Source organism: Oncorhynchus mykiss, chromosome 9 (assembly GCF_057628025.1).
Source record: "Oncorhynchus mykiss isolate SJ-2025 chromosome 9, ASM5762802v1, whole genome shotgun sequence".
Classification (NCBI taxonomy): domain Eukaryota; kingdom Metazoa; phylum Chordata; class Actinopteri; order Salmoniformes; family Salmonidae; genus Oncorhynchus; species Oncorhynchus mykiss.
This window is the reverse complement of record NC_143030.1, coordinates 48,535,523-48,562,685: the sequence shown is the minus strand read 5'-3', so window position 1 is coordinate 48,562,685 and position 27,163 is coordinate 48,535,523. Positions and strand designations below refer to the sequence as shown.

Sequence of the window (27,163 nt, the reverse complement as noted above, 5' to 3'; positions counted from 1 at the left end):
GTTAGTAGTGTCTCAAGTCAACTTCTGAGCGAGCTTGACTGTCCAGTTGGCTACATTAGTTTTTGTTATCCGTAAAGAAATGTATTCTTAAAATAACAATGCTTGGTAGTTGTTCCGTGTTCGGATGTGGTAATTTCAAGAATCCAAAATTGAAAGGGGTTTCCATCATTTGGAAAGATGCAAACAGTGGTTGGCGCCTATTCAAAACTCGAAATACTATCGTAGAATTACTACATTATGGTAATCACATTACTTTTATATTAGAATGTAAGCCTATACTAGTGCTCACACTGTCTGTTTTTCTTAGAGGCAACAGAATAGAGTTCTTCGAACTCTCATGTGTCTGTGTGGGGGGAGAGAGAGAAGCCTCTAAGATTTAACATTGACAGTAGATTTACGATGGCTTGGTGATAAGACAACATTCCATGATTAGTGTCTGTGGGTCTTCCTGGCACCGACAGACAGGCACAATCTCCAGTTTATTTAAGGACCTTATGTCTGCTGCATTAGTATTTCTGTATAAGCAAGCAGTAAATTAACTAGAGACAGATATTTGGTGCCATGTAAATCTTGAATTATTTTGCATGAGCGCAAAATGTACCTTTTGTATAAATTCTCTCATCTGTGAATTGTCATGAATATCCAGGAGGATGGATTTTTTTTTTTTTTTTACCTTTATTTAACTAGGCAAGTCAGTTAAGAACAAATTCTTATTTTCAATGACAGCGTAGTGGGTTAACTGCCTGTTCAGGGGCAGAACGACAGAATTGTACCTTGTCAGCTCGGGGGTTTGAACTTGCAACCTTCCGGTTACTACTCTAACCACTAGGCTACCCTGCCGCCCCTTTGCTATAAAATGCTGTGGCTTAGTCCTGCTGGTTGGGCTCTCAACGAATCCCCTACGTGCGGGTCGTTGACAAGCCTCATTACTGCAGTAATTCAATAATAAAGTTTGATTGTTTTCAAGAAATCTAAAAGTATCTTCTTTTGATGAGAATAATTCTACGACAATACGATGTAAAACCATCACAGGACAATTACCGGAAGGTCTGTGTCTGTAGTAGAGGTTGACCGATTAATCGGAATGGTCGATTAATTAGGGCCGATTTCAAGACTTCATAACAATCAGAAATATTTTTGGACACCAATTTGGCCGATTAAAAAAAAATATATATATATATATATTTGTTTTTACACCTTTTATTTAATCTTTATTAACTAGGCAATTCAGTTAAGAACATATTCTTATTTTCAATGACAGCCTAGGAACGGTGGGTTAACTGCCTTGTTCAGGGACAGAACGACAGATTTTTACCTTCTCAGCTCGGGGATTTAATCTTGCAACCTTATAGTTAACTAGTCCAACGCTCTAACCACCTGCCTCTCATTGCATTCCACGAGGAGCCTGCCTGTAACGCTAATGCAGTAAACCAAGGTAAGTTGCTAGCTAGCATTAAACTTATCTTATAAAAAGCAATCAATCATAATCACTAGTTAACTACACATGGTTGATGATATTACTAGTTTATCTAGCGTGTCCTGCGTTGCATATAATCGATGCGGTGCGTATTCGCGAAAAAGGACTGTTGTTGCTCCCATGTGTACCTAACCATAAACATCAATGCCTTTCTTAAAATCAATACACAGAAGTATATATCTTTAAACCTGCATATTTAGCTAAAAGAAATCCAGGTTAGAAGGCAATATTAACCAGGTGAAATTGTGTCACTTCTCTTGCGTTCATTGCACGCAGAGTCAGTGTATATGCAACAGTTTGGGCTGCCTAATTTGCCAGAATTGTACGTAATTATGACATGACATTGAAGGTTGTGCAATGTAACAGGAATATTTAGACTTATGGATGCCACACCTTAGATAAAATACGGAACGGTTCCGTATTTCACTGAAAGAATAAACGTCTTGTTTTCGAGATGATAGTTTCCGGATTCGACCATATTAATGACCTAAGGCTCGTATTTCTGTGTGTTATTATGTTATAACTAAGTCTGATTTGATAGAGCAGTCTGACTGAGCAGTGGTAGGCACCAGCAGGCTCGTAAGCATTCATTCAAACAGCACTTTCGTGCGGTTGACAGCAGCTCTTCGCAATTCTTCAAGCATTGCGCTGTTTATGACTTCAAGCTTATCAACTCCCGAGATTAGGCTGGTGTAACCGATGTGAAATGGCTAGCTAGTTAGCGGGGTGCGCGCTAATAGTGTTTCAAATGTCACTCGCTCTGAGACTTGGAGTAGTTGCTCCCCTTGCTCTGCATGGATGGCTGTTATCGATGTGTTCCTGGTTCAAGCCCAGGTAGGAGCGAGGAGAGGGACGGAAGTTATACTGTTACACTGGCAATACTAAAGTGCCTATAAGAACGAACATCCAATAGTCAAAGGTATATGAAATACAAATGGTATAGAGAGAAATAGTCCTATAATTCCTATAATAACTACAACCTAAAACTTCTTACCTGGGATTATTGAAGACTCATGTTAAAAGGAACCACCAGCTTTCATATGTTCTCATGCTCTGAGCAAGGAACTTAAACGTTAGCTTTATTACATGGCACATATTGCACTTTCACTTTTAATTGATGGGTGGTGATTTATCAGGACAACGTATTTTGTCCAACTCTAAATTCAACACCGGCATACCCCTGCCATTCCAAAGAACATTGCCCAAGCAACAAAGCCAGCAAAACAGGATGTCATTAAGAAGCATAAGACAAGGTTCTCAAATTAAAACATCATTGCCCATGTTATTGTAAATTAAATGTGTATATTATTCTCTATAAACAAATCAATCCAAACAAGCTTTAATGCCTGTACTAGGCATAACCGCTGTGTGAATATGAGCTGTATTATTGAACATCTATATTATGAGCATTAATGATTTAGGGTTGGGCGATATTACAATAGTATCGTCTATCAAGGATGATTGACAGTCATCGTCTAGTGACGACATCGTGATGTGACAGACGATACCTAACCTATTCCAACGTGACTGGCCTCAAGCAGTAAAGAGTAGAGTGGAGTCAGGCAGTGCACAGCAGGACAGCGCATGGGTGTCATTCCGAGTACATTTTTTATATTCCGATTTGCTATAGCCCATTCCAATTAATGTTATATTTACAGAATGCAAGAGCACAATGTAGACATGGCTAAGTTTCACCAAAGCAGTGCTAAATGTCCGGTCAATTTAATTATTTAAAAAATATCTTTCTCCAATAGTGGATGATTTCTCCCACCGTGTTATTTCATGATCAAACAATGAATTTATTTAATGGAGTTCTAGGCTATCTCAAAGTTTTACGTTGTTTTTGAATAACCTACCAATATGTAGCGCCAAAGGTAATCTTGAGAGAGCAAGAACAAACAATAGCAAGATGAGAAAAGTCATGAGAAATTTGAACAAACCTTACAGTTAAGCAAAGCATTATATGACAGAAATGCTTAATGCATATGAGGCCAGACAAAAATATTGCCCAACCCTGATACTGATATCTCCACCAACTTCTGGTAAATCAATAGTGTATACACAAAACAAAGGGGGTTTATAGTACAACTAAAGCAAATACGTAGCTAAGTGATTCCTTATTGAGGCTACTTGTTTTACTCAAGATGTACTGATCTGATAGTGATACAACCAATCAAATAAAGACAAATAATTCATGCCGTTTCCAGATTTTATTGCACGCTATTACAATTCCTCCAGCACATCATCAACCTCGACGAAGCCTCTTTCCTTCCCATCAGGAGATCACGAATCCTCCCAACCACACAGGCAGGCACAACCAGTCTGTTGTTTTTCCGTTGTACCCATTCCAGGAAGAAAGAAAAAAAACGGTAGGCATGTGATATTTTCTGAAAGAAAAAAAGGAATAATCAGATTTGTTGTTAGGGTAGACTGTACTCCAACATTTGTAAACAGCACTGGTAAATGTAGCCAATACGATAGTAAAGGGATCTAACGTTAATTATAAACTGGGTGGTTCGAGCCCTGAATGCTGATTGGCTGACAGCCGTGGTATCAGACCGTATACCACGGGTATGCAAAATGTTTATTTTTACTGCTCCAATTAGGTTGGTAACCAGTTTATAATAGCAATAAGGCACCTCGGGGGTGTGTGATATATGGCCAATAGGGGTGTATCCAGGTGCGTTGCGTCGTGCATAAGAACAGCCTTTAGCCGTGATATATTGGGGGGGCCATATTGCCCCCCCATGCCTTATTGCTTAGTCTACTATGACGATGACAATATAAACAAGATGTCGGGAGATTACCATGGCAAGCTACAGGAGACTCATTCATATAGCTGTTATAGATATTATGGTGGAAGCACATTCAGCAGCCAAATATAAAACAATTCAAGTCAGTGTTGCAATGGTTGTACTTTAGAAACGAGGCTATGTCAATGTGCTAGCTCTGGATGTATAAACAAACCAGGTAGAACTCGATCTAGTAACGATAGCCGAACTAATGCTACACAACCGCAATGCACACATCAGCACTAATGTTATGAAATTATGCAGATATAAAAACAATAGCTGGCGCAAAACACTTGCTCTGTTATCTGTCCTCTTGGCCTCGCTGGTTCAGGCTTTCTTCTCCAGTTTATTTTCGGGAGTACAGTCTCAAGGCTGTTAAACTAAGAAAGCCCATGTTTTCCGATTCCCAGGATTCGGGAGTGGGACAAGCAGAGATCAGGAAATCAACCTCACTCCCTAAACCTTGTTGTAGTTTTGAAAATACATGATTACCCCCAAATGCATCAGTAAGGATAAAATCTGGTAACTAACGATACCTAGCTTTTGATCTACAGAACACATTTGGAAGTAGTTTTCACATTCCTGCATGTTTGTAACGTGATCTGGTCAATAATTTTTAGGCCAAAAATGGCCGGAACGTTCCTTTTAAGGAGGAAACCGATGCCTTTGCTGCCTGAATGAAGGACATTTTTTATGTACGAGACAGTCACTGGGGGACACGAGTGTATAGCCGGCTGGGCACATTCAAGTCGGACGCAGATGACAAACTATGTAAAAGGAATAAAAATGCAATCTGGTGACCGGTTGGGCTAATGTGGATGTAGCTTCGTTGTCGCTCTGTGTATTGTTGCCATGTTATTACCGGTAATGTAGAAGAGGACTGCAACTGAATAAATAAACTAGCTAGCTATATATTAAACGACAACTGAAGCCTACATGTAAGGATGATATTGGTGTTCATTACTATTTGACACATTTCTTTGAGTTATAGGCATAATATCCCCAGTCCCATCTTCCCACACATTATTTACTTGCAGCAAATGGAACAACTAAACCAGCTTTATCAAGCACCGCCAGGCAAGATTTCAAACACAAAGTCTGAGTTAGCAGGGCTCTACGCTAACTTTTTTTAAAAAAATTTTACAAGGAGTACGTGTAAATTGAAGAGCACACTTCAAATATTTTTCATTGAGAAGCCTTTTTTTGTAGTAATGGTGCAAGCATGGTGGTGTATCTGCTCTTGTGTATTCTCTATGGCACTTGGGCTGCGGTACAATGAAGTAATCATTGCAACAATTATCACCTGAGCTAATTTCTTTTCTAGGAACTCTGGTGCTCCTAAATAAAATAAAAAATCTAGGTCGCACAGCAAAATATTTAGGTGCATATTAAAGTAAAATGGTCGCACTGTAGAGCCCTGGGTGGTGAAGTCTGTTCAAGGAATACCTGTTAACAACCATTTTCTCTCCTTCCACAGACATAATGTCAGAAGGGGACAGTGTTGGTGAATCGATCCATGGGAAACCATCCACAATCGGCAGCTTCTTCACACGGGTTGGACAGGTACTGCTGCCGGGGCCTTTAGTTGGTCTCGTCAAGAGGAAAGCGAAATAGGCTAAACCAAATAGAACTCTGCACCACTGTATTGATGAAGATAAACATTGGACCCACTGTCCCGGTGGTGCCACATAGAAAGACTAGAATTTCCACTTCAGATAAGACAATGTTAAAACAGTGCTTTATCTAATGGTTACAGTTGTTCTCCTGGTAATGGTTGTGCACTGTGTCTCTGGTTGGTGTCTTTTCCAGATCTATCAGTCATGGCTAGACAAGTCAACGCCGTTCTCCATAGGGCGATGGGGAGTCACTCTTTCTCTAACGGCCATCTACATGATCAGAGTGTACATATTACAGGTAGAGCCACACACCACACTCAGGGCTTATCCTGAGCCGCATTCAGGAGAGTGCAACATACCGAACACTCCACATAGAAATGCCATGAGCAGAGCTGACATAATTCCTTCCTCCACATGTTAAAAAGGCACGTCTGTTCTGCACAATATATTTATATCGGAACGTTCCACAACATTGTGCCCTACTGAATACGCACCTGACGTCTTTAAAGGTGGCCTCGGCAATGTGACACTTCATCAGACACAGTGGGACAACTTTCTCCTTACAGGCGTAAACAGTCAAATCTGCCAAGATGTTGGCATGCCTCAGGCAAGAGAGCAAGTTTGGAAGAGCCTATAAATGGCTTGTCAGATTTGAATTCTGTTTGACTATGATAACGTTATATGAAGACATTTTGGGGGCATCTAACTGTGAAGGTGTACTGTTTTCTTTTAGACTAGTATTGCTCCAGATATTTTCACCTCAGTCAGTGATGCATTTGCAAATTGAATTACGGAATATAAATTTTTACGCTTATTTAATTTACAGTTTGCAGGTGGGAATGCATGACATTCAAATCAACACTAACATGAGGTTCTCTCTGCTCCCTCCAGGGTTGGTATATTGTAACATATGCTCTGGGAATCTACCATCTTAACCTGTTCATCGCTTTTCTATCACCAAAAGTGGATCCATCAATGCTTGACGAAGGCAAGTTAGAGTTCACTGAACCACGCCACATTCCTTTGGTTGCGGTCATGTTCAAGATGTTTACTTTTCCTCCATAAAACCATGTCTAGGAGTGTCTTCTAGTGCTCACTCTTCACCAAGACACAATCAAAAATATCTTGGTGCTCAGACTCCATGGTGCGGCTAGAGAGTATGTTTTTAAAAAAGCTTTTACTAGGGGTGCATCTTTGGCTTTCAAGCCAACTCGATATCTCGTCTTAATACACTGCCGTATACAATTAAAAAAAGATACCTTATAGTTTGGGAAGACTCAATCCTATACGGTTTAGTTCAATGCAATTACATTTTTATTTGCAGTCTGGATAATTCATCCTTGTTAATGACTAGACAAAGACTATATAAAACATAATTACCAAATTACCCATTATTTCGAAAAACAGCCTATAGCCCAATGGCAAACTACAAAATTAGATCCCAAAATTCAAAAAGAGGTGCATGTTTAGTACAGTTCAGTGTACCTACATGTAGTATTGTGGATAACGATTGGTTGGTTTACCTTGCCCTTGGGAAAGTGAAAGGGGGACACCAAGTCAGTTGTACAACTGAATGCATTAAACTTAAATGTGTCTTCTGCATTTAACCCTTTGTCATGCCTACTAATTTAAAATGGGGGATGCACTGGTTAAGTGGGGTCTATTTGATGTGTGTTAATTACTGACATTGCTGCTTCAAGGTGCGAATTTCTTTACTGAAAGGATTTGGACTGAATTGGGGGTGGCATCATCTCATACCAGTTTTTTAGAAGCACTCTGTACACTAAAGAAACAAGTTATTGGAGAGCTCTTTTGCTTCCAGTGTGGTGAGAGTAACAAAGGAAGGGTTCTCTTTGAAAGCTCTTTGGTTGCTATGTAAATACTATTTTAACACCTTTTTAGTGACATTTTGGTATTTAAAACAGAATGCAAAGTTTTTACCCCAGTATACTTATTGGGATGCCGTTGGGATCAGTTTTCTAAATCTGTAGTCACTGTTCTTGTTTTGAGTCCAGTTGATTGGCTCGGAACGTGACCACTGATCCTTGTTGTAACCTTGCTCCTCCTCCACTCACCTATAGATGAGGGCCCGGCGCTCCCCACCAAGCAGAACGAGGAGTTCCGCCCATTCATCAGGAGGTTGCCCGAATTCAAATTCTGGTGAGAGCCCCCAATCACCATCATCTACCCAGCCTAGCCTTTCACTGAACTGGGTTGAGCCACAGTCTTGTGCATGCATCATTTGTGCTCCCTTATCCTGACATCCTACCACAGTCTCCTGTTTGAATATTCTTTCATCAATCATTCACCAATGGTTACAATATGTTTTTTTTGGGGGGGACATTTGCATGGAAGTTCATTTTGTGGGGTCAGCAACACATCATAATGCACAAAATCAATGCACTATAATACATTACAATAAAGTGAGAACACGCATTTTCACGTAGTACACTGTGACATGTACAATACTGTCCGACCATGTATGTGTGTTGTGTCCTATGTCCAGCTATAGCCTGGTTCACAGAAAATAAGCTCCTGTACACTGCCCTTGCAAAGTATCATTCCTTTTATTCTGTTCACCAAGTAGCTCGCTCACCCTCCAATGTGAAGAGGTTCTTGGCTTGTGAAAGTATACTTCCTGAAGGATGCTGCACTAGGATGGCTCTATAGACTTTTACTGGAAAGCTTTGTTGTACATACTCTCCTTACTATCAAGGCTATATGTGGATATAGCATACAGTGCCTTCAAAGTATTCCGACCCCTTTTTGTTACGTTACAGCCTCATTCTAAAATGGATTAAATAAAAATAAATACTCAGCAATCTACACACCCCGTCATGACAAAGCGAAAACAGGTTTAGACATTTTTGCAAATGTATTAAAAATAAAACACCTTATTTACATACAGTGGCAAGAAAAGGTATGTGAAAACTTTGGAATTACCTGGATTTCTGCATAAATTGGTCCAAATTTGATCTGATCATGTAAGTCACAACAATGGACACACCGTGTGCTTAAACTAATAACACACACATTATTGTATTTTTCTTGTCTGTAATGAATACATCATTTAAACATTCACAGTGTAGGTTGGGAAAAGGTTTGTGAACCCCAAAAGCTAATTGGGGTCTGCTAACCTGGAGTCCAATCAATGAGAAAAAATTGGAGATGTTGGTTAGAGCTGTCCTGCCTTATTAAAAAAAAAAATCACAACATTTGAGTTTGCTATTCACAGGAAGCATTGCCTAATGTGAACCATGCCTCGAACAAAAGAGATCTCATAAGACCTAAGATTAAGAATTGTTGACTTACATAAAGCTGGAAAGGGTTACAAAAGTATCTCTAAAAGCCTTGATGTTCATCAGTTCACGGTAAGACAAATTGTCTATAAATGAAGAAAGTTAAGCACGGTTGCTAATCTCTCTAGGAGTGGCCGTCCTGCCAATGTACATTTTGCTGGATAATGTAAGGCTGTCTGTCTGCCAATTGAAGCTCAATTTGAAGTTAGGTGGTGCAACAGGACATCGACCCAAAACACAGAAGTAAATCCAAAACAGAAGTAAATCAACAATAGTATGGCTTTCACAGAAGAAAATACGCCTTCTGGAGTGGCCCTGTCGGTCCTGACCTCAACTCGATTGAGATAGCAGTTCACACCAGACATCCCAAGAATATTCCTGAACTGAAACAGTTTTGTAAAGAGGAATAGTCAAAAATGTATCCTGATTGTTGTGCAGGTCTGATCTGCAACTACAGAAAACTTTTGGTTGAGGGTATTGCTGCCAAAGGAGGGTCAACCAGTTATTAAATCCAAGGGTTCACATACTTTTTTCACCCTGCACTGTGAATGTCTAAATGGTATGTTCAATAAAGACATGAAAATGTATAATTATTTATTAGTTTAAGCAGACTGTGTTTGTTGTTGTGACTTGGATGAAGATCAGATCTAGACCGGGCGGCCTAGATCTAGCCGTCCGGCCAAACTGAGCAGTCGGGGAGAAGGGCCTTGGTCAGGGAGGTGACCAAGAACCCAATGGTCACTGACAGAGCTCTCTCTGTGGAGATGGGAGAAACTCCAAGCGGGCTGTCTTGCCTTTTATGGCCGCGCTACCATAAAAGTCTGGTTGTTGGAGTGCGGTAGAAATGGTTGTTCTTGTTGGAGTGCGGCAGATCACAATCATTTCTGCAGCACTCCAGCAATCAGGGCTTTATGGTAGAGTGGCCAGACGGAAGTCACTCCTCAGTAAAAGGCACATGAAAGCCCGCTTGGAGTTTGCCAAAAGGAACTTTAAGACTCTCAAACCATGAGAAACAAGATTCTCTGGTCTGATGAAACCAACCAACTATTTGGAATGAAATGTCAAGCGTCACGTCTGGAGGAAACCTGGCACCATCCCTACGGTGAAACATGGTGGTGGCAGTATCATGCTGTGGGGATGATTTTCAGCAGCAGTCAGTGGGAGACTAGTCACTATCGAGGCAAAGATGAACGGAGCAAAGTACAGAGAGATCCTTGATGAAAACCTGCTCCATAGCGCTCAGGACCTCAAACTGGGGCGAAGGTTCGCCTTCCAACAGGACAACGTCCTCTAAGCACACAGCCAAGACAACGCAGCAGTGGGTTCAGGACAAGTCTCTGAATGTCCTTGAGCCCGAATTTGAACCCGATTGAACATCTCTGGAGAGACCTGATAATAGCTGTGCAGCAACACACCCCATCCAACCTGACAGAGCTTGAGAGGATCTGCATAGAAAAATGGGAGAAACTGCTCAAATAGAGGTGTACCAAGCTTGTAGCGTCATGCCCAAGAAGACTCAATGCTGTAATCGCTGCCAAAGGGGCTTCAACAAAGTACTGAGTATGGTCTGAATACTTATGTAAAAGTGATATTCCAGTTTATTTTACTTAGCGAAATAAAAAAATACAGTTTTTGCTTTGTCAGTATGGGATATTGTGTGTAGATTGATGAGGTGGGGGGAAAAAACAATTGAATACATTTTAGAATAAGGCTGTAACGTAACAAAATGTGGAAATAGTGAAGGGGTCTGAATACTGTATTCAGACCCCTTGACTTGGTGTCACTGACTGATATATTGTTGCCCATACCTATGATGATCGGAAACAGAAAACTCTGGTGGTTAGCTTTGTGGTATCCTTCTGGGCTCATATTCACAAAGAGTCTCAGACTACGAGAGCTGATCCAGTTTTGCATTTTAGATTATAATTATATGCATCGACGGGACCTGATCCTAGATCATCTGTGACGCTTTGTGAATATGGGTCCTGTTTTTTATTTATTTTGACAACTGTTTATGGCCATGAGTGTGAAATTACAACATCTATTATTTTCCAACTACTACACATCCTTATTGTATGTTTTATGTCGGTTCATTTTTTTTGTCTGCAGGCATTCGGCAACGAAAGGCATCGTCATTGCCATGATTTGCACATTCTTCGAAGCCTTCAATGTGCCTGTGTTCTGGCCCATACTCGTAATGTACTTCATCATGCTTTTCTGCATCACCATGAAGAGGCAGATCAAGGTATGGGAAACCCAGTGACACTGCTGCTGACTGCATGATAGTCGTATCAGATGTGTCATAGCTAGATGTACAGTCGCTAGTGAAAGTCTACACCCCTTGCACAGTCATCACATTTTGCTGCCTTGAAATTCAATCTAAAAAGGGAATAAGTTGATTATTTTTCCGACCGATCTACACAACCAACTCCACTTTTCTTTTTTAAAGTGAAGAAAATTATAGAACATTTTCCCAATTGATTTATTTACAAAAATTAAACGAAGATGTCTATTGCTTTTGTCTTCACACACCCCAACCAACTTTGTACAACTCTTAGGGCAACATTTAACTACTTTTTGTTTATCCCTTTTTGCATTCATACCCGTATATGGGTTGAAAGTGGCAGATTTGGCTGTACAGTAAAAAGCTTTACATGATGTCAGAGCTCAGGGTCTCCGCTACACAGCTCTGTATGGGTTTTGACTGACAGATGTTCTGAATTTGAGCACCTCGTGCGACAAGACGTTGCCCTCATCCCTTCCACTAATTGGGCAACTTTTGCTAATGTTTTTAGGGAAATTCTGTAAATGAAGAGGGCTATGTATTTTGAAAGATGAGACGTTGAGGATGGACCGTTTTTGGATTGCGTGAACAGTAATTGTGTGATATTGGGGATCCAGGATTGTGTTCCAATCAAAATATCTACAAGTGTGCTTGCTTTAGTTCTTCAACGACACAGCTTGGAGAGCTCAAAAAGCACCTTATAGTTGAAGACTCTTCTTTGAAACATAAAAGTGCATTGAAATTACTTAGGAACTTGCACATTTTGGAGAGGGCTCTCGGGCGAATAGGCCCCCAGACAGCTTCTACCCCCACAGCCATAAGACTGCTAAATAGACAATTAATGGGACCCAAACTATCTGTACTTACTGTCTTGCACTGACCCTACGCACACTTACTAGACTGTATATACACACACTCACTCACACAAACTACATTGATACTCCCACACAAAACCTAGGTATTCCTCTTCTCCAGATGGGATTGTGCATTGTGATGGCGATTGCATCGTGTGTGAATCTAATGGGTCGGTAAGCAAATTGAAGTGGGTCTAGGGTGTCAGGTAAGGTAGAGGTGATATGATCCTTGACTAGTCTCAAAGCACTTCATGATGACAGAAGTGAGTGCTACGGCGATTAGTCGTTTAGTTCAGTTACCTTTTGTTTTCTTGGGTACAGGAACAATGTTGGACGTGTTGAAGCATGTGGGGACAACAGAATGTGATATGGAGAAATTGAATATGTCCGTAAACACTCCAGCCAGCATGCTCTGAGGATGCGGCTAGGGATGCCGTCTTGGCCGGCAGCCTTACGAGGGTTAACACGCTTAAATGTGTTTCTCATGTCAGCCCAGAGAAGGAGAGCCCACCATCCTTGGTAGCGGGCTGCGTTGACTCTGTGTTATCCTCAAAGCGGGCGAAGAAGGTGTTTTAGCTTGTCCGGAAGCAAGACGTCAGTGTCCGGGACGTGGCTGGTTTTCCCTTTGTAATCTGTGATTGACCGTAGACCCTACCACATACTTCTCGTGTCTGAGCCTTTGAATTGTGACTCCACTTTGTCTATACTGACCTTTTTCCTGTTTGATTGCCTTACGGAGGGAATAACTACACTATTGGTATTCGGCTATATTCCCAGTCATCTTGACATGGTTAAATGCGATGGTTCGCGCTTTCAGTTTTACGCGAATGCTGCCATCTATGCACGGTTTCTGGTTAGGGTAGGTTTTAATAGTCACAGTGGGTATAATATCTGCTATACACTTCCTGATAAACTCAGTCACCATATCCGTGTATTCGTCTGTTGTTCTCAGAGGCTACCTGGAACATTTCCCAGTCCGCGTGATCAAAACAATCTTGAAGCGTGGATTCCGATTGGTCTGACCAGCGTTGAATAGTCCTTAGCATGGGTGCTCCCTGTTTTGAGTTTCTGCCTTTCAGAAGTGAGGAGCAAAATGGATTCATGATCACATTTTCCAAAGGGAGGGCGGGGGAGGGCCTTGTAGGCATCCCGGAAGTTGGAGTAGCAGTGGTCCAAGTGTTTTTATTTTTATCAGCGCGAGTACTACAGTCAATGTGTTGATAGAACTTCGGTAATATTTTCCTAAAATTTGCTTTGTTAAAATCCCCAGCTACAATAAATGCAGCCTTAGGTAATGTGGTTTCCAGTTTGCATAAAGTCCAGTGAAGTTCTTTGAGGGCCGTCGTGGTATCGTCTTGAGGGGGATTATACACAGCTGTGACTACCACCGAAGATAATTCTCTTGGGAGGTAATACGGTCGGCATTTTATTGAGGTATTCTAGGTTGGGTGAACAAAAGGACTTGAGTTCCTGTATGTTATCACAATCACACCATGAGTAGTTAATCATACACCCTCGCCCTTCTTGGTGGTTAAGGGCGCTGTACTGCAGCGCCAGCTGTGCCACCAGAGACTCTGGGTTCGCGCCTAGGCTCTGTCGACCGCGACCGAGAGGTCTGTGGGGCGACGCACAATTGGCCTAGCGTCGTCCGGGTTAGGGAGGGTTTGGCCGGTAGGGATATCCTTGTCTCATCGCGCACCAGCGACTCCTGTGGCGGGCCGGGCGCAGTGCACGCTAACCAAGGTTGCCAGGTGCATGGTGTTTCCTCGACACATTGGTGCGGCTGGCTTCCGGGTTGGATGCGCGCTGTGTTAAGAAGCAGTGCGGTTTGGTTGGGTTGTGTATCGGAGGATGCATGACTTTCAACCTTCGTCTCTCCCGAGCCCGTACGGGAGTTGTAGCGATGAGACATGATAGTAGCTACTAACAATTGGATACCACGAAATTGGGGAGAAAAAAGGGGGTAAAATAAATAAAAATACTGCAGTTTCCTAAGAGCTAGAAGCACGGCAACCCTGTCCGTCAGCGCCATATACAATCCATGTCTCATTTGTCTCAAGGCTTGAAACATCCTTCTTTAACCTGTCTCAGTCTCTTCATCTATACTGATTTGGATATAACAAGCGACATCAATAAGGGTTCATAGCTTTCACCTGGTCAGTCTGTCATGGAAAGAGCAGGTGTTCCTAATGTTTTGTACAGTCAGTTGCCCTACGAATTGTGCAAAGTTGGTAAAATCTTATTCAACATGATTCACAGCTGTAATGGCTGCAAAATATTTATTCCACCAAGTCTTCACTCTGGGGTGTGAAGACCTACACAATCAAGACATATTTTATTTTTTTATTTTGAATATTTTCTTACATTTTTCTTTCACTTTCAGAATGTATAGGTTGTGTACATGTGTAGGATTTCTTTTTAAATGTAATACATTTTCATTTTTAAAGCAGTAAAATGTGAACTGTGCTGTGACTTTCACTATTACTTTCTTCTTTGAATTACAATGTGGCTAACTCCGTCTTTTCTCCTACTTCCAGCATATGGTCAAGTATAGATACCTACCCTTCACGCACGGGAAGAGGACTTACAGAGGCAAGGAAGACACAGGGAAACCTTTTGCTAGTTAAAATAACCCCCCCACCCCCTTCCCCCATTTTGAAAATGAAAAGTTGTGGAAAAAGAGTATATGGTGGGGAACAGGGGTCAATGATTGTCTGTGAGGGGATTGGGGAAAAAAAGAGAAATGGGAAAAGAGTTTTGATCCAAAATGGTGACAGTGATGGATGTTATTAGTGCTGAGGATTGCTGTAGTCACAAGAAAACTCTGCCTTTGGTTATTATGGGGATATGAGTCGGTGAGCCATCTTGCAGCCGCGGGATAACATTGTCTTAAGTCAGTGGATGAAACGCAGTGTCGCCCTTTGCCTTGTAACCCCATGGGGTAAGTATAAACTCTGCTAGAGGGGGCGGCACTGGATGAATTTCAGTAGAAATTTCAGTTGTGGATTCTTAACGACTATCCCTTTTCAACTGCTGTGCACTGCTCTGTCTCCAAGCAAAGTAACTACTTTTGATTGAAGACTTGGTACCTACTCGTTTATAACGTGTAATTATGGGAAGTCCTTAGGTTTAGAATGAAATAACGATAAGATGTAACATTTTGAAATTGAAGTAAATATGAAATATTTAAAATGATGAATGATGTGTCTCTGAGATCAAGTGTATTTTTGTGCCGGCTTGAACCCCCCCCCACCCTAAATTTGTCCACTGTATTTTAATGCAGTTACTTTTCAATGACTGGTTATGCTTCACTTGAACAAGGATTCACTAACTACATACAATACCTATCATACTGTAACTATTCAGAACCATAATCCAACCATCTCTTTATGGCAAAAGCAGTGATTTATGTATAGGAGGTTGGCTAGATAACAAGTCAGCTAAGAGTGCAAATCCCTGCATGGCCAAGACTGAGTTAGTATACTCTCCAGAGAATAAACCATCATGGAGGATTATGAAATGTTTCATGTCATGTTTTTTTTAAGACATTATGTACAGTGAGGTTTAAGAATGCCTCGTTCAAGTTAAGTGTGGCTGATTTTATTAAAATGTGTTCTTGTTTTGCCCTATGTAGCCATATAATCCCTTTTTGTGTTTAGTCCATCTGCTTTCCCATCATGTCAAAAGACGCTTTGCTTGTACAGTTGAAGATAAATATAATACTGTGTCATTCAGCACTCCTGGAAACTAAATGATAGAGATTACTTTATGGAGGTGGCATCTAGCTATGGACGAGCCAATCAAGTTAAACCTCAGATTTTTGCGATGCGCCCCCCTGTGAATATCATTTTAAATAGTTCATTTTTCGAGTTTAGATTTCTTAAAGTAACTGTCCAGTGTTTCCAGATTTCTATGAAATATTACCTATAATTAATTACAATAGGGGTGAAATAGTTTTCCTTCCAAAAAATAGTTATTAAATATGTAAAACAGTACATTTTCTTTGTTGAACTGGTGTGGGCATATCCCAACAGAATGGTGTGGGCGTATACTGGTCATAAAAAATTTGAATTCAAGTAGACCGCTGATTGGCCAGCTCCTCCTCAGGAGGATGACAACATCCTCCATGAGGAAATGGCTAGTATTTTTTTTTTTAAAGGTGTGTATGACAAGTTTGAGGTGTGGTTTTTGAAGTGTACAAGTATAGAAGGAGACGTCAACATTATTTGTGTATGAGTTAACAGAAAAGTTAGATTTTCTCTGGACAGTTACTTTAAAATGTACTTCATAGTATCATTATAGAATAATAATGAAATACCTTCTACACTGAGGCCAACTGTTTAGAAACTGGGGTCCATTCCATGCAAATATAGCAGTCTTGATAAACTCATATTCTGTATTTTACTTTAGACAAATATGTGGTAATCTACTAATCATTCCAAACAAAAATATTTTCTCTCTCTCTTCTTTTGCAGAGGAAACATAAGAAAATTGAGATTGAGAGCTTTTAATGTAACAAATGGATGAAGGGGGTTGTGAACACTTTTTTTTCTTTTTGACCCCCACCCCTCACATTTTTGGGCATTTTTATCAGTATGCCGGTCGGGTATCTTATGAAAAGTGTGCAGTAGTATTTTTGGTAACCAGAGAGACATTTTGGAAAACCTTTGATCAGCCCTGTAAAGAAGGATCAGACTTTTTTTCCCCCTGTCAAAGTACATCATGTTTCCAAGAGTTGTCTTGTGGATTTATATATATGGCAAAGTTAACATTTGTTTAGAGATTATTTTGAACGTTATTTTTTTCTTCGAACATTATAAGGCTACTATTTCCAAGTGTTCAATTTATCATATGCCATATAAAAAAATGAATGAAAACAAAACCTGGTCAAATTGGATTCTAGATTTATAAACACTTTCTCAAGAAAGAGATTGCATGTTCTTGTTTTTTCTTGTGCTGCAATTATAAACAAAACTTGATTTTAATAACTTTAAGTGTATTTTTTTCACTCCAATTGCTATTAAAGAAACTTGTGTCCCTTCTAATGAGGTGGCTGTTTCTGCTTCATGTTTTGGGACCGCTGACATTTTTGTCAACGTTCATCCATATCTGCTTTTTAGAAATAACTATTACATTGCTACATGTGTATTACTGTATGAGGTATATTGTGTATCTATTCACTGACACATCTTGTGTTTGGAAAACAAGTCCATTAATCATTGCGCAAATGTTACATTTGCAGAAAGGATGGAGCTAGTCATGGTACATTTGACCCACCTGGGTAGGGTTGGACAGTGAAATCAATCAATGCTCTCGGTGCCAACTCCTTTACCACACCATTCATCCTTTAAACCAGTACCAGCAATTCAATGCACATTTCTAGTTCACTTCGGGTCATGGATTTCCTGTTCAGTGCTGCACATTTGCTTCCAGTCTGACTGAGGAACTCCTGCCTCATGTAATGGTGCATATAAATCATTGCATGTAAAGCATCCCTATGCAAAGTGGGGGAGCCATCTTCACCAGTACCTGAGCATTTGGTGTAGACACAGCCACTCGTCTTCTCAGACTGACTACATGTGAAGGCAACGATGAAACATCTCCTGGCCTTGCTGGTAATGCTGGGGTCTTTTCAGCATGCCTTACCTGAATCATATTCTTGCTCAGCCTCTGAGTTTAAACTAGATGGAGAATACATACTGGGAGGCCTTTTCGACATTCATCATTGCAACAGCTCGGTTGTTTACAACCGACCGGTGATTGTGGATTGCTCTCGGTGAGTGCTGTAGCACACCATTCAACATACCTTTCAACCATCAGGGAAATCGTATCTCTGGTCCTGGAGAGCCACTGGGCGTGCAGTTTTTCTTCCAGCCCAATATTAACACAACCAATTTAATTAAGCAATGTTCGTACTGAAGACCAAGTTGATTGTCAACTTGTTCTAGTTTTGGGTTGAAATAAAAGCCTGCATACCCAGTACCTCTTCAGAAACGGGCCTCTGTTTTGGTAAACAGCTGAGGGATGGGTCTGGAGAAATGTAACCACTTTCAAATGTACAGTATATACTATGGAGGCGCGGACTGACCCTCCATGAGATCAAAATTATAGTTTCAAATGTTTTTTGAGACTTTACAGTGTTTATCTACAATTACATTGTTTACTAACTTTGGGGTAAAAAAAAGTGTATTTTGGCTTCTGATGGGGTACGACGTAGTGATGAGCATTCCAAGTCTTTTCAGTAAACCGGCACATTTGGATTTGTTCAGCTAAGAGAGACATTAATTTGGCTCCCAAACAGCTCTTCGCTCATTAGCGCTTAAAAATTTACCTAAAACCATGTAAAAATTGCTAATCTCTTATATAAAGCCTACAAACCTGCCTGCAGGGTTGGGTAGGTTACTTTCTTTAAATGTAATCTGTTACCTGTACAAAATTGTAATCAGTAATGTAACTTTCCTTTACTTTTTGGATTACTTTCCCCTTGAGGCATTAGAAGACAAAAAGGATCCAGCAAACGCATTTGATGTGTCATAATAGTGGTCTCCGACTTGTGGTCAGGCTCGCTCAGGTGAAACAAAGTTAAACTTGCATATTTTTTAAATTCTGAATGGAATATCATTGAGAAAACAGAAAGGTGTCCATGTATTTCTTCCCACAAACATCCTTTCTGAATTAAAAAGTAATCCAAGAAGTAATCCTAGTTGTTCAAGGTATCCGTAATCTGATTACAATATTTTTGCTGGTGACGTAACTGGTTCGTTTTTTTGTAATCAGATTACATGCAATTGATTACATGTAATCAGTTACTCCTAACCCCTCTTTGCCTGCCATTATGTGAGATCGTGAAATGAGTTTTATTTTACCTGAACAAATTATTGTGGCCTGCAACAACAACAAAAATATAAAAAAATGAACGCACTGCAAAAACGTGTGGTGGACCAGAAAATGTCTCTCCCCTCACTATCTATTGTTCCTGCAGTGAGGAATTACAATCTTCAGAGAATGTTTTTATAACTTATCTACAGATAATCGTTATCTGGAGATCAGAAAGCGGTAGTAGAATGCAAATCAGGGAAACAAATTAACGGCTTTTTTACAGATGTGATTCAGTTCCCGACATTCACCCAAAAGAGCCATTCAAAAAGATCAGTTAGTTTGTGCACAACCCATCACTATACGATTGTTGAGCTAAGCTCATGAAGTCATTTATAAGAATATAAGAATGAATGTGTATATATCATTAATTTAAAAGTAAAACTTTGGATGCACCAATCGCAGATTGACACTTTAAAGGGAATGTTGAGTTTTTTACAACTTCATGTTGTAAAGTAGTCTATTGGTCAGGATAAACTATAATCCGTGGTATGGTTTTCTTTAAACAGCCACCACAAACATCAGCTAACTTTAACTCCTGCCAGCTAAAAATCAATGACTGGGGCATGTGGCAAGTGACTGGGGCATGTGGCACATGATAAAAGAAGGGCCAAATCACATTTTAAAGTAATCTTAAACCAAATACTTGAGTTGATTACATTCTTGCCCAATGTGCCTCGTGCCCCAATCACTCCCACTGTTTTTAACTGTTGGCTAAAGTTAGCTAAAGTTTGTAATGGCTGTTGTGATGCAAAACTCGTCATACCGGCTGTATTTATACCTTCTTGAAAAGCAATAGCTCAGATACACATGAAAACATGAAATGACCCTGGGAATTGATAGAACATCACTCAGACATGCACAAAACAATATATAACATTACAAATGGGTGAATCTTTCCTTTAAGTTGTAAAATACTAAACTTCCCCTTTAACAAAGTAAGTTGACAAATTAGGTGAAACAAACCGCAGTATGTGAAGTGATTAAACACTTCAAATTGCATATGCCAGTAGTCACACCAGGAAAAATCTATTAATTTGCTGTGTGTACACCCTGTTCCTCTTTCCACAGACAGTCGTTTACCTTGTCAAGTTATCGGATGTTTCAGGTGATGAGGTTCGCTGTACAAGAGATCAATAACTCCAGCCTCATCCTGCCCAATGTATCGCTCGGTTATGAGATATTCGACCACTGCTCAGACAAATTCAACTTTCAGGCAATCTTAAATATGATCTCCAGAAATGGATCAATTCAAGTTCTGAGGTGCGTCAACGAGTATCTGTCCAAAGTCATAGCTGTGGCCGGTCCATTTAGAAGCATGGAGTCTATGACTGTTGCTCCCATGTTTGCGATGAATCTAATTCCCATGGTAATACATACTTACTTTAGGTCATTTTGATCACTTTAAAAAAAAGTGTATTAAGGCTGGGGTACACCCAGAGAGCTACTGGGTGTGCAGGTATTTATTCCAGCCCTTCTCTAACATCAGGAGCTTGATTAACTGAATCAGGCGTGTTAAGAGCATGGCTGGAATAAAATTCTGCACTCCTAGTAGCTCTCTACGAGGAGGGTTGGGTAGGTCACCACCCTATTTGGGTTATTCTTGTCTATGTATGTCTAAAATGGACATATTTTTCTTCACAGGTAAATTATGGGTCCTCCAGTTCTGTTTTAAGCGACAAGTGGAAATATCCCTCATTCCTGCGAACCACAGCTAGTAACAAAGACTTAATACATCTGATCATTCTGATTATACAGCACTTTAATTGGAACTGGGTTGCATTTGTCAGCAGCGGCGATGAGAACAGCCAAAATGGCCTCCAGCTGTTCAAAAGCAAGCTGAAAGACACGAAGATCTGCTTGGCTTATGCAAAAGAGCTCAACGAAATGTCTGATCACTATGAAATACTTCAACAGTTAGAGGGTCTTAGCATAGAGGTCATTATAGTTTTTGCCGGGCAGAGCAGCGCTGTTGCATTCATTAAATCAGCAATCAAGCACAACATACACAGCAAAGTGTGGATTGCAGGCGACAGTTGGTCCTTGAACAAGAACCTCCCCAGATTGAGTGGAATCAAGGCGATTGGCACCATCATTGGAATAACAGAGACAGTGATGCCATTACCTGGGTTTAAGGATTTTGTCTATTTGTCCCAAACACAAAGGAATAATAGGCCTTCAACCTGTGAACAAACGCCATCCAGACAAACATGCAATCAAGCTTGTGACCTCTGTAGTGATGTGAGCCCAGAAGAGATCATCGGTGAAAACCCATCATATTCTTTCGCAACTTACTCTGCCATTTATGCTATGGCCCACGCGTTACATAATTTGTTACTATGTGACATTAAGGGATGCAGTGACAATGTAACTGTGTATCCATTTATGGTAAGCATTTGAAACTTTGCATATACACTACATGGCCAAAGGTATGTGGACACCTGCTCGTCGAACATTCCAAAATCATTGGCATTAATATGGAGTTGGTCCCCTCTTTGCTGCTATAACAGCCTCCACTCTTCTGGGAAGGCTTTCCACTAGATGTTGGAACATTGCTGCGGGCACTTCCTTACATTCAGCCACAAGGGCATTAGTGATGTTGGGCACTGGTGTTGGGTGATTATGCCTGGCTCGCAGTCGGCGCTCCAATTCATCCCAAAGGTGTTTGATGAGGTCAGGGCTCTGTGCAGGCCAGTCAAGTCCCTCCACACGATCTCGTTACAAACCATTTCTGTATGGACCTCGCTTTTTGCACAGGGGAATTATGCTGAAACAGGAAAGGGCCTTCCCCAAACTGTTGCCACAACGTTGGAAGTACAAATTGTCTAGAATGTCATTGTTTCCTGTAGAGATTTTCTTTCACTGGTTCTAAAGGGCCTAGCCTGAACCATGAAAAACAGACCCAGACCATTATTCCTCCTCCACCAAACTTTGCAGTTGGCACGATACATTAGGGCAGGTAGCGTTCTCCTGGCATCCACCAAACCCAGATTTGTCCGTCGGATTTTGAAGTGTGATTCATTACTCCAGAGAACACATTCCACTGCTCCAGAGTCCAGTGGCGGTGAGCTTTAAACCACTCCAGCCGATGCTTGGCATTGCGTATGGTGATCTTAGGCTTGTGTGCGGCTGCTCGTCCATCAAAACCCATTTATGAAGCTCCCGAAGGACAGTTCTTATGCTGACATTGCTTCCAGAGGCAGTTTGGGACTCGGTAGTAAGTGTTGCAACCGAGGACAGACAAGCTATGCACTTCAGCACTCGGTGGTCCCGTTCTGTGAGCTTGTGTGGCCTACCACTTCGCGGCTGAGCTGTTGTTGCTCCTAGACGTTTCTGCATCACAATAATAGCACTTTACAGTTGACTGGGGCAGGTCTATCAGGGCAGAAAGTGTTACGAACTGACTTGTTGGAAAGGAGGCATCTTGTGATGGTGCCACGTTGTAAGTCACTGAGCTCTTCAGTACAGGCCATTCTACTGCCAATGTTTGTCTATGGCGATTGCATGGCTGTGTGCTCAATTTTATACACGGGGAGTGGCTGAAATATCTGAATCCACTCTTTTGAAAGGGTGTCCACATACTTTTGTTTGAAGAGAAATGGCGTTACAATATTGAAGAATACATCAATTGAAAGGATGCATCTAGGCTACACTTGTGATAAATGAGGTTATGGGGAGGCTGGAGTGTGTCTTTAAAGGTAGATTTAGCAATATGACATCATCAAACGCAGTAGAGCAACTTCCCGCTTACAGACAACAGCATCAATAGAAGCAACATTTGAACCTGCCAGGACAGCCATTACCTGTTTGCTCTAATTTGTGGCCTCACTTCGGGCATGCCCATATTTCCACATTTGGAAAAGCCAATTGTGCCAGATTTTGTTGACGTCAGTAATCAAAATTCGTACCCCAACGTGTCTGATGTTGTCATTGCTAAGTCTACCTTTAAAATGTCCACACAAAGGTGTGAACCTTTGAAAGTGTGAATCAATAGTGAATAATCCCTATAACATTGTTATAGTGTTTACACACCACAAATGTTCTTGCAACACTACATTCTTGTCTGATTTCAGCTTCTCCGAGAATTAAAGAGGTCAAATTTCACAATATTGAACCGGCATATTGAGTTTGACAGCAATGGAGACCCGACATCTACTTCTTATGCTATTGTTTTCTGGAACCAGAGTGGCCAGGCCGAGAAAGTTGGCTCTTATGAAACTGATCCAACACTTGACGTTCCCTTCTCTATCAACAACACTCAAATTCACTGGTATGCTGACCAAGTAAGTCATTTTTTCTGGTTTTAATAAATCATAAATGAATCATATTTTTCCATTTGACATGTATGACAAAGTCCACTTAATCGCAACCTTTGGTCTTTCTGAAGGTGCCTGTCGCACGCTGTTCCCCTGAATGTTCAGAAGGATTTGCAAAGAAGATAGATGGACTCCATCAATGTTGTTTCCAGTGTAACGTCTGCCCTGGTATGACTTATGTCAACTACACAGGTAAGAGGTCCAGGGATAAAGAGAGAAATCTTATTGGATGATGGTGTCCATTGACACTCGTGGGGGTTAAAGTAAGAAGAAAAGGAATGTGACATTATTTATGTAGATTTTTGTTTCAGCTTGTTTTTGGTGTTTTGCTTCCTACTAGAAAACACACTTCACACCTGGTCCAAATGTTACCATAGACCTACTAATTCTGTCCTCATGAGCTCTTCCACTGGAGATGATATAATGCATGCATGGTGCCCGGCTCATCATTGACTATCGTCTTCTTGCCAAACAGACGACCCATACAGCTGCATCGACTGTAGGAAGACAGAGTGGTCCAAACCAGGAAGCACCTTTTGCACACAGCGTTCAGTGGAGTATATACTTTTCACAGACCCTATCGCCATCACACTCATGTTTTCCACAGGCGTCCTGTTAGCGCTAACACTAGCCATTGTCATTCTTTTTGCACTGAACTATGACAAGCCGGTTGTTAAGTCTGCCGGTGGGCCAATGTGTTTCCTTCTTCTGGGCTGCTTGAGTGCAAGCAGTACCAGTGTGTTCTTTTTCTTTGGGAAACCAACAGTGACCAATTGTGTGTTGAGGTATTTTCTATTTTTGTTGTTCTACACTGTCTGTTTAGGCTGTTTCGCTGTGCGCTCCTTTCAAATAGTGTGCATTTTCAAAATGGCCACCAAGTTCCCTAAGATTCACAGCTGGTGGGTGAAGCACAATGGACAGTGGTGGCTCATAGCCATAGTCTTTGTTCTTCAGCTGTTGTTGCTTACAACAGTGTTCACTGCCAGCCCTCCCACACCAGTCAATGACATGACATCATACAGAGATCAAATAATACTAAAGTGTGCCATGACAAGAACAGTGATCATGTTCTTGTTATTGACTATAGTCTTGGTAAGTCTTTGCTTTATTTTCTCATATATGGGGAAAGACCTGCCCAAAAACTACAATGAGTCCAAAGCAATCACCTTGTACCTGCTTTTCCTTATACTTACATGGATCACTTTCTGTACAGCAAGTATATTATACCATGGTAAATATTTACAGTTATTCAATGCAATGTCAGTGCTTTCCAGTTCATACAGCATCCTCTTCTGCTACTTTCTCCCGAAGTGCTACATCATTATCTTTCAGCCGCAGAAAAATACACAACAGCATTTCCAAGGGATCATCCAACGTTATACTCAAAACATCAGTAGTAAGTAGCTGAAAATAGTTCATTTCAACTGTTTTACTGAATCAAGGAAATGCTTTTCTTGCTAGAATTGTTTACTAGTATTGATTAATCGTACCCCTTGACTTTTTCAACATTTTGTTGTCTTACAGCCTGAATCTATAATGGATTAAATTGAGATTTTGGGTCGCTGGCCTACACACAATACCCCATAATGTCAAATTGGAATTATGTTTGTAAAAATGTTTACTAATTAATAAAAAAATGAAACGCTGAAATGTCTTGAATCAATAAGTATTCAAGCCCTTTGTTGTGACAAGTCTAAATAATTTCAGGAGTAAAAAGTTGTTTAACAAGTCACGTAATAAGTTGCATGGAATTTAACATGATTTTTGCATGACTACTTCATCTCTGTACACTTTGGATGGTATATCAATCATGGAGGCTGCTGAGGGGAGGACAGCTCATAATAATAGCTGGAACGGAGTAAATTGAATGGCATTTAACACATGGAAACCATGTGATTGATGTATTTGATAACCTATTAAGGTGCCACGAACCTCCTGTGGTATCAATACATTCAGTCACTACAAAGATACAGGCGTCCTTCCTAACTCAGTTGCCGGAGAGGAAGGACACTGCTCAGGGATTTCACCGTGAAGCCAGTGGTGACTATAAAACAGTTACAGGGTTTAATGGCTGTGATAGGAGAAAACTGAGGATGGATCAACATTGTAGTTTCTCCACAATACTCACCTAATTGACAGTGAAAGAAAGAAGCCGGTACACAATACAAAATATTCCAAAACATGCATCCTGTTTGCAACAAGGCACTAAAGTAAAACTGCAAAAAATATGGCAAAGAAATTAACTTTATGTCCTGAATACAAAGTGTTATGTTTGGAGCAAATCCAACACAACACATCACTGAGTACTACTCTTCATATTTTCAAGCATGTTGGTGGCTGCATCATGTTATGGGTATGGTTGTCATCGGCAATAACTAGGGAGTTATTTTAGTATGAAAAGAAACAGAATAAAGCTAAGCACAGGCGAAATCCTAGAGGGAAACATGGTCTGCTTTCCAACAGACACTGGGAGACAAATTCTCCTTTCAGCAGGACAACCTAAAACACAAGGCCAAATATACACCGGAGTTGCTTACCAAGATGACGTTGAATGTTTCTGAATGGCCTAGTTACAGTTGACTTAAATAGGCTTGAAAATGTATGGCAAGTCTTGAAAAGGGCTGTCTACCTAGAATCAACAACCAACTTGACAGAGCTTGAAGAATTTTAAAAGAATAACGTACAAATATTGTACAATCCAGGTGTGCAAAGCTCTTAGAGACTTACCCAGAAAGGCTCACAGCTGTAATCGCTACCAAAGGTGATTCTAACATGCATTGACTCAGGGCTGTGACCTCATTATGTAAATTAGATATTTTTGTATTTAATTTTGATTACATTAGCAAAAACTTCTATAAACATGTTTTCACTTTGTCATTATGTGGTATTGTGTGTAGATGGGTGAAAATAAAAAAGATTTTAATCAATTTAGAATTCAGGCTGTAACAAAACAAAATGTGGAATAAGTCAAGGGGCATGAATAATTTCTGAAGGCACTGTATTTATGCTGGTATGATTTATATCTATAAGACCTTTTATGTAAGTATTTGGATTAAGTAGGCTCACATATTGCATAAATTTAGAACAGATTGTCACGTTCTGACCTTAGTTGCTTTGTTTTTGTCTTTGTTTTAGTATGGTCAGTGCGTGAGTTGGGGTGGGCAGTCTGTTTTTCTATGTTGGTTTTTGAGTTCGGCCTAGTATGGTTCTCAATCAGAGGCAGCTGTCAATTGTTGTCTCTGATTGAGAATCATACTTAGGTAGCCTGGGTTTCAGTTGTGGGTGTTTGTCTTCCGTGTCAGTGTTTGTCGCCACACGGGACTGTTTCGTTTCTTCACGTTTATTATTTTGTTCCAGTGTTCAGTTGTGTTTTTTGAATAAATCAATATGGACACTTACCACGTTGCGTTTTGGTCCTCCGATCCTTCTCGCTTCGTTAAACAGATGTCATGAGTCTTCGGCATATCAAAGCAATTTGTCATTATGCTGCAAAAGTTTGAAGTAAATGTACTCCTTATGTTCTCCTTGTGTGCTTTTTATCCTATTTTATCCTGGAAAAATATCCGAATTTGGCTTCCTGTTTAAACGCAGCCAATCACACTTTTGATGTGTAAAGTTTATACATCATTTTACCAGAGGGTGGTGCCAG

The 27,163-nt window shown here is 40.5% G+C and overlaps 2 protein-coding genes and 1 long non-coding RNA gene across 6 annotated transcripts in view; 2 read left to right on the top strand and 1 right to left on the bottom strand.

The window, feature by feature from the left end:
* Nucleotides 1–17,367, top strand: part of rer1 (retention in endoplasmic reticulum sorting receptor 1) — a 19,770-nt gene extending 2,403 nt beyond the window's left edge. Inside the window, exons 2-9 of one of the 4 annotated variants that reach the window (XM_090184381.1) lie at nucleotides 3,685–3,846; nucleotides 5,747–5,832; nucleotides 6,079–6,183; nucleotides 6,777–6,873; nucleotides 7,967–8,045; nucleotides 11,294–11,429; nucleotides 14,860–14,914; nucleotides 16,798–17,367. In XM_090184381.1, the coding sequence (XP_090040507.1) occupies nucleotides 5,752–5,832; nucleotides 6,079–6,183; nucleotides 6,777–6,873; nucleotides 7,967–8,045; nucleotides 11,294–11,429; nucleotides 14,860–14,914; nucleotides 16,798–16,808 (564 nt within the window). In that variant the 5' untranslated portion in view covers nucleotides 3,685–3,846; nucleotides 5,747–5,751 and the 3' untranslated portion in view covers nucleotides 16,809–17,367. Of the gene's footprint in view, nucleotides 1–3,684; nucleotides 3,847–5,746; nucleotides 5,833–6,078; nucleotides 6,184–6,776; nucleotides 6,874–7,966; nucleotides 8,046–11,293; nucleotides 11,430–14,859; nucleotides 15,843–16,797 lie in introns of those variants that run through there. The other 3 variants (XM_021615822.3, XM_090184380.1, XM_021615820.3) reach the window with 3 other exon arrangements.
* Nucleotides 3,669–27,163, bottom strand: LOC118966053 (uncharacterized). Its single transcript, XR_005053255.2, has 2 exons — nucleotides 26,914–27,163; nucleotides 3,669–3,864 (listed from the first exon to the last, which is right to left on the bottom strand). It is a non-coding gene; the product is annotated as an uncharacterized LOC118966053 (long non-coding RNA).
* tas1r2.2 (taste receptor, type 1, member 2, tandem duplicate 2) lies at nucleotides 17,814–24,918 on the top strand. The gene is made up of 6 exons (XM_021614421.3): nucleotides 17,814–18,098; nucleotides 20,270–20,567; nucleotides 20,843–21,586; nucleotides 23,272–23,481; nucleotides 23,586–23,706; nucleotides 23,990–24,918. Exons 1-6 carry the CDS (start codon nucleotides 17,914–17,916, stop codon nucleotides 24,916–24,918), a joined length of 2,487 nt encoding a protein of 828 aa, XP_021470096.3. The 5' UTR covers nucleotides 17,814–17,913.

Bases quoted from the DNA above. Each gene is read 5' to 3' on its own strand.
- tas1r2.2 (XM_021614421.3), top strand. From the start codon at position 17,914: ATGAAACATCTCCTGGCCTTGCTGGTAATGCTGGGGTCTTTTCAGCAT. The intron at 23,482-23,585 runs GTAAGTCATTTT...GTCTTTCTGAAG, and splicing joins TTCACTGGTATGCTGACCAA to GTGCCTGTCGCACGCTGTTC. The intron at 23,707-23,989 runs GTAAGAGGTCCA...CTTGCCAAACAG, and splicing joins GACTTATGTCAACTACACAG to ACGACCCATACAGCTGCATC.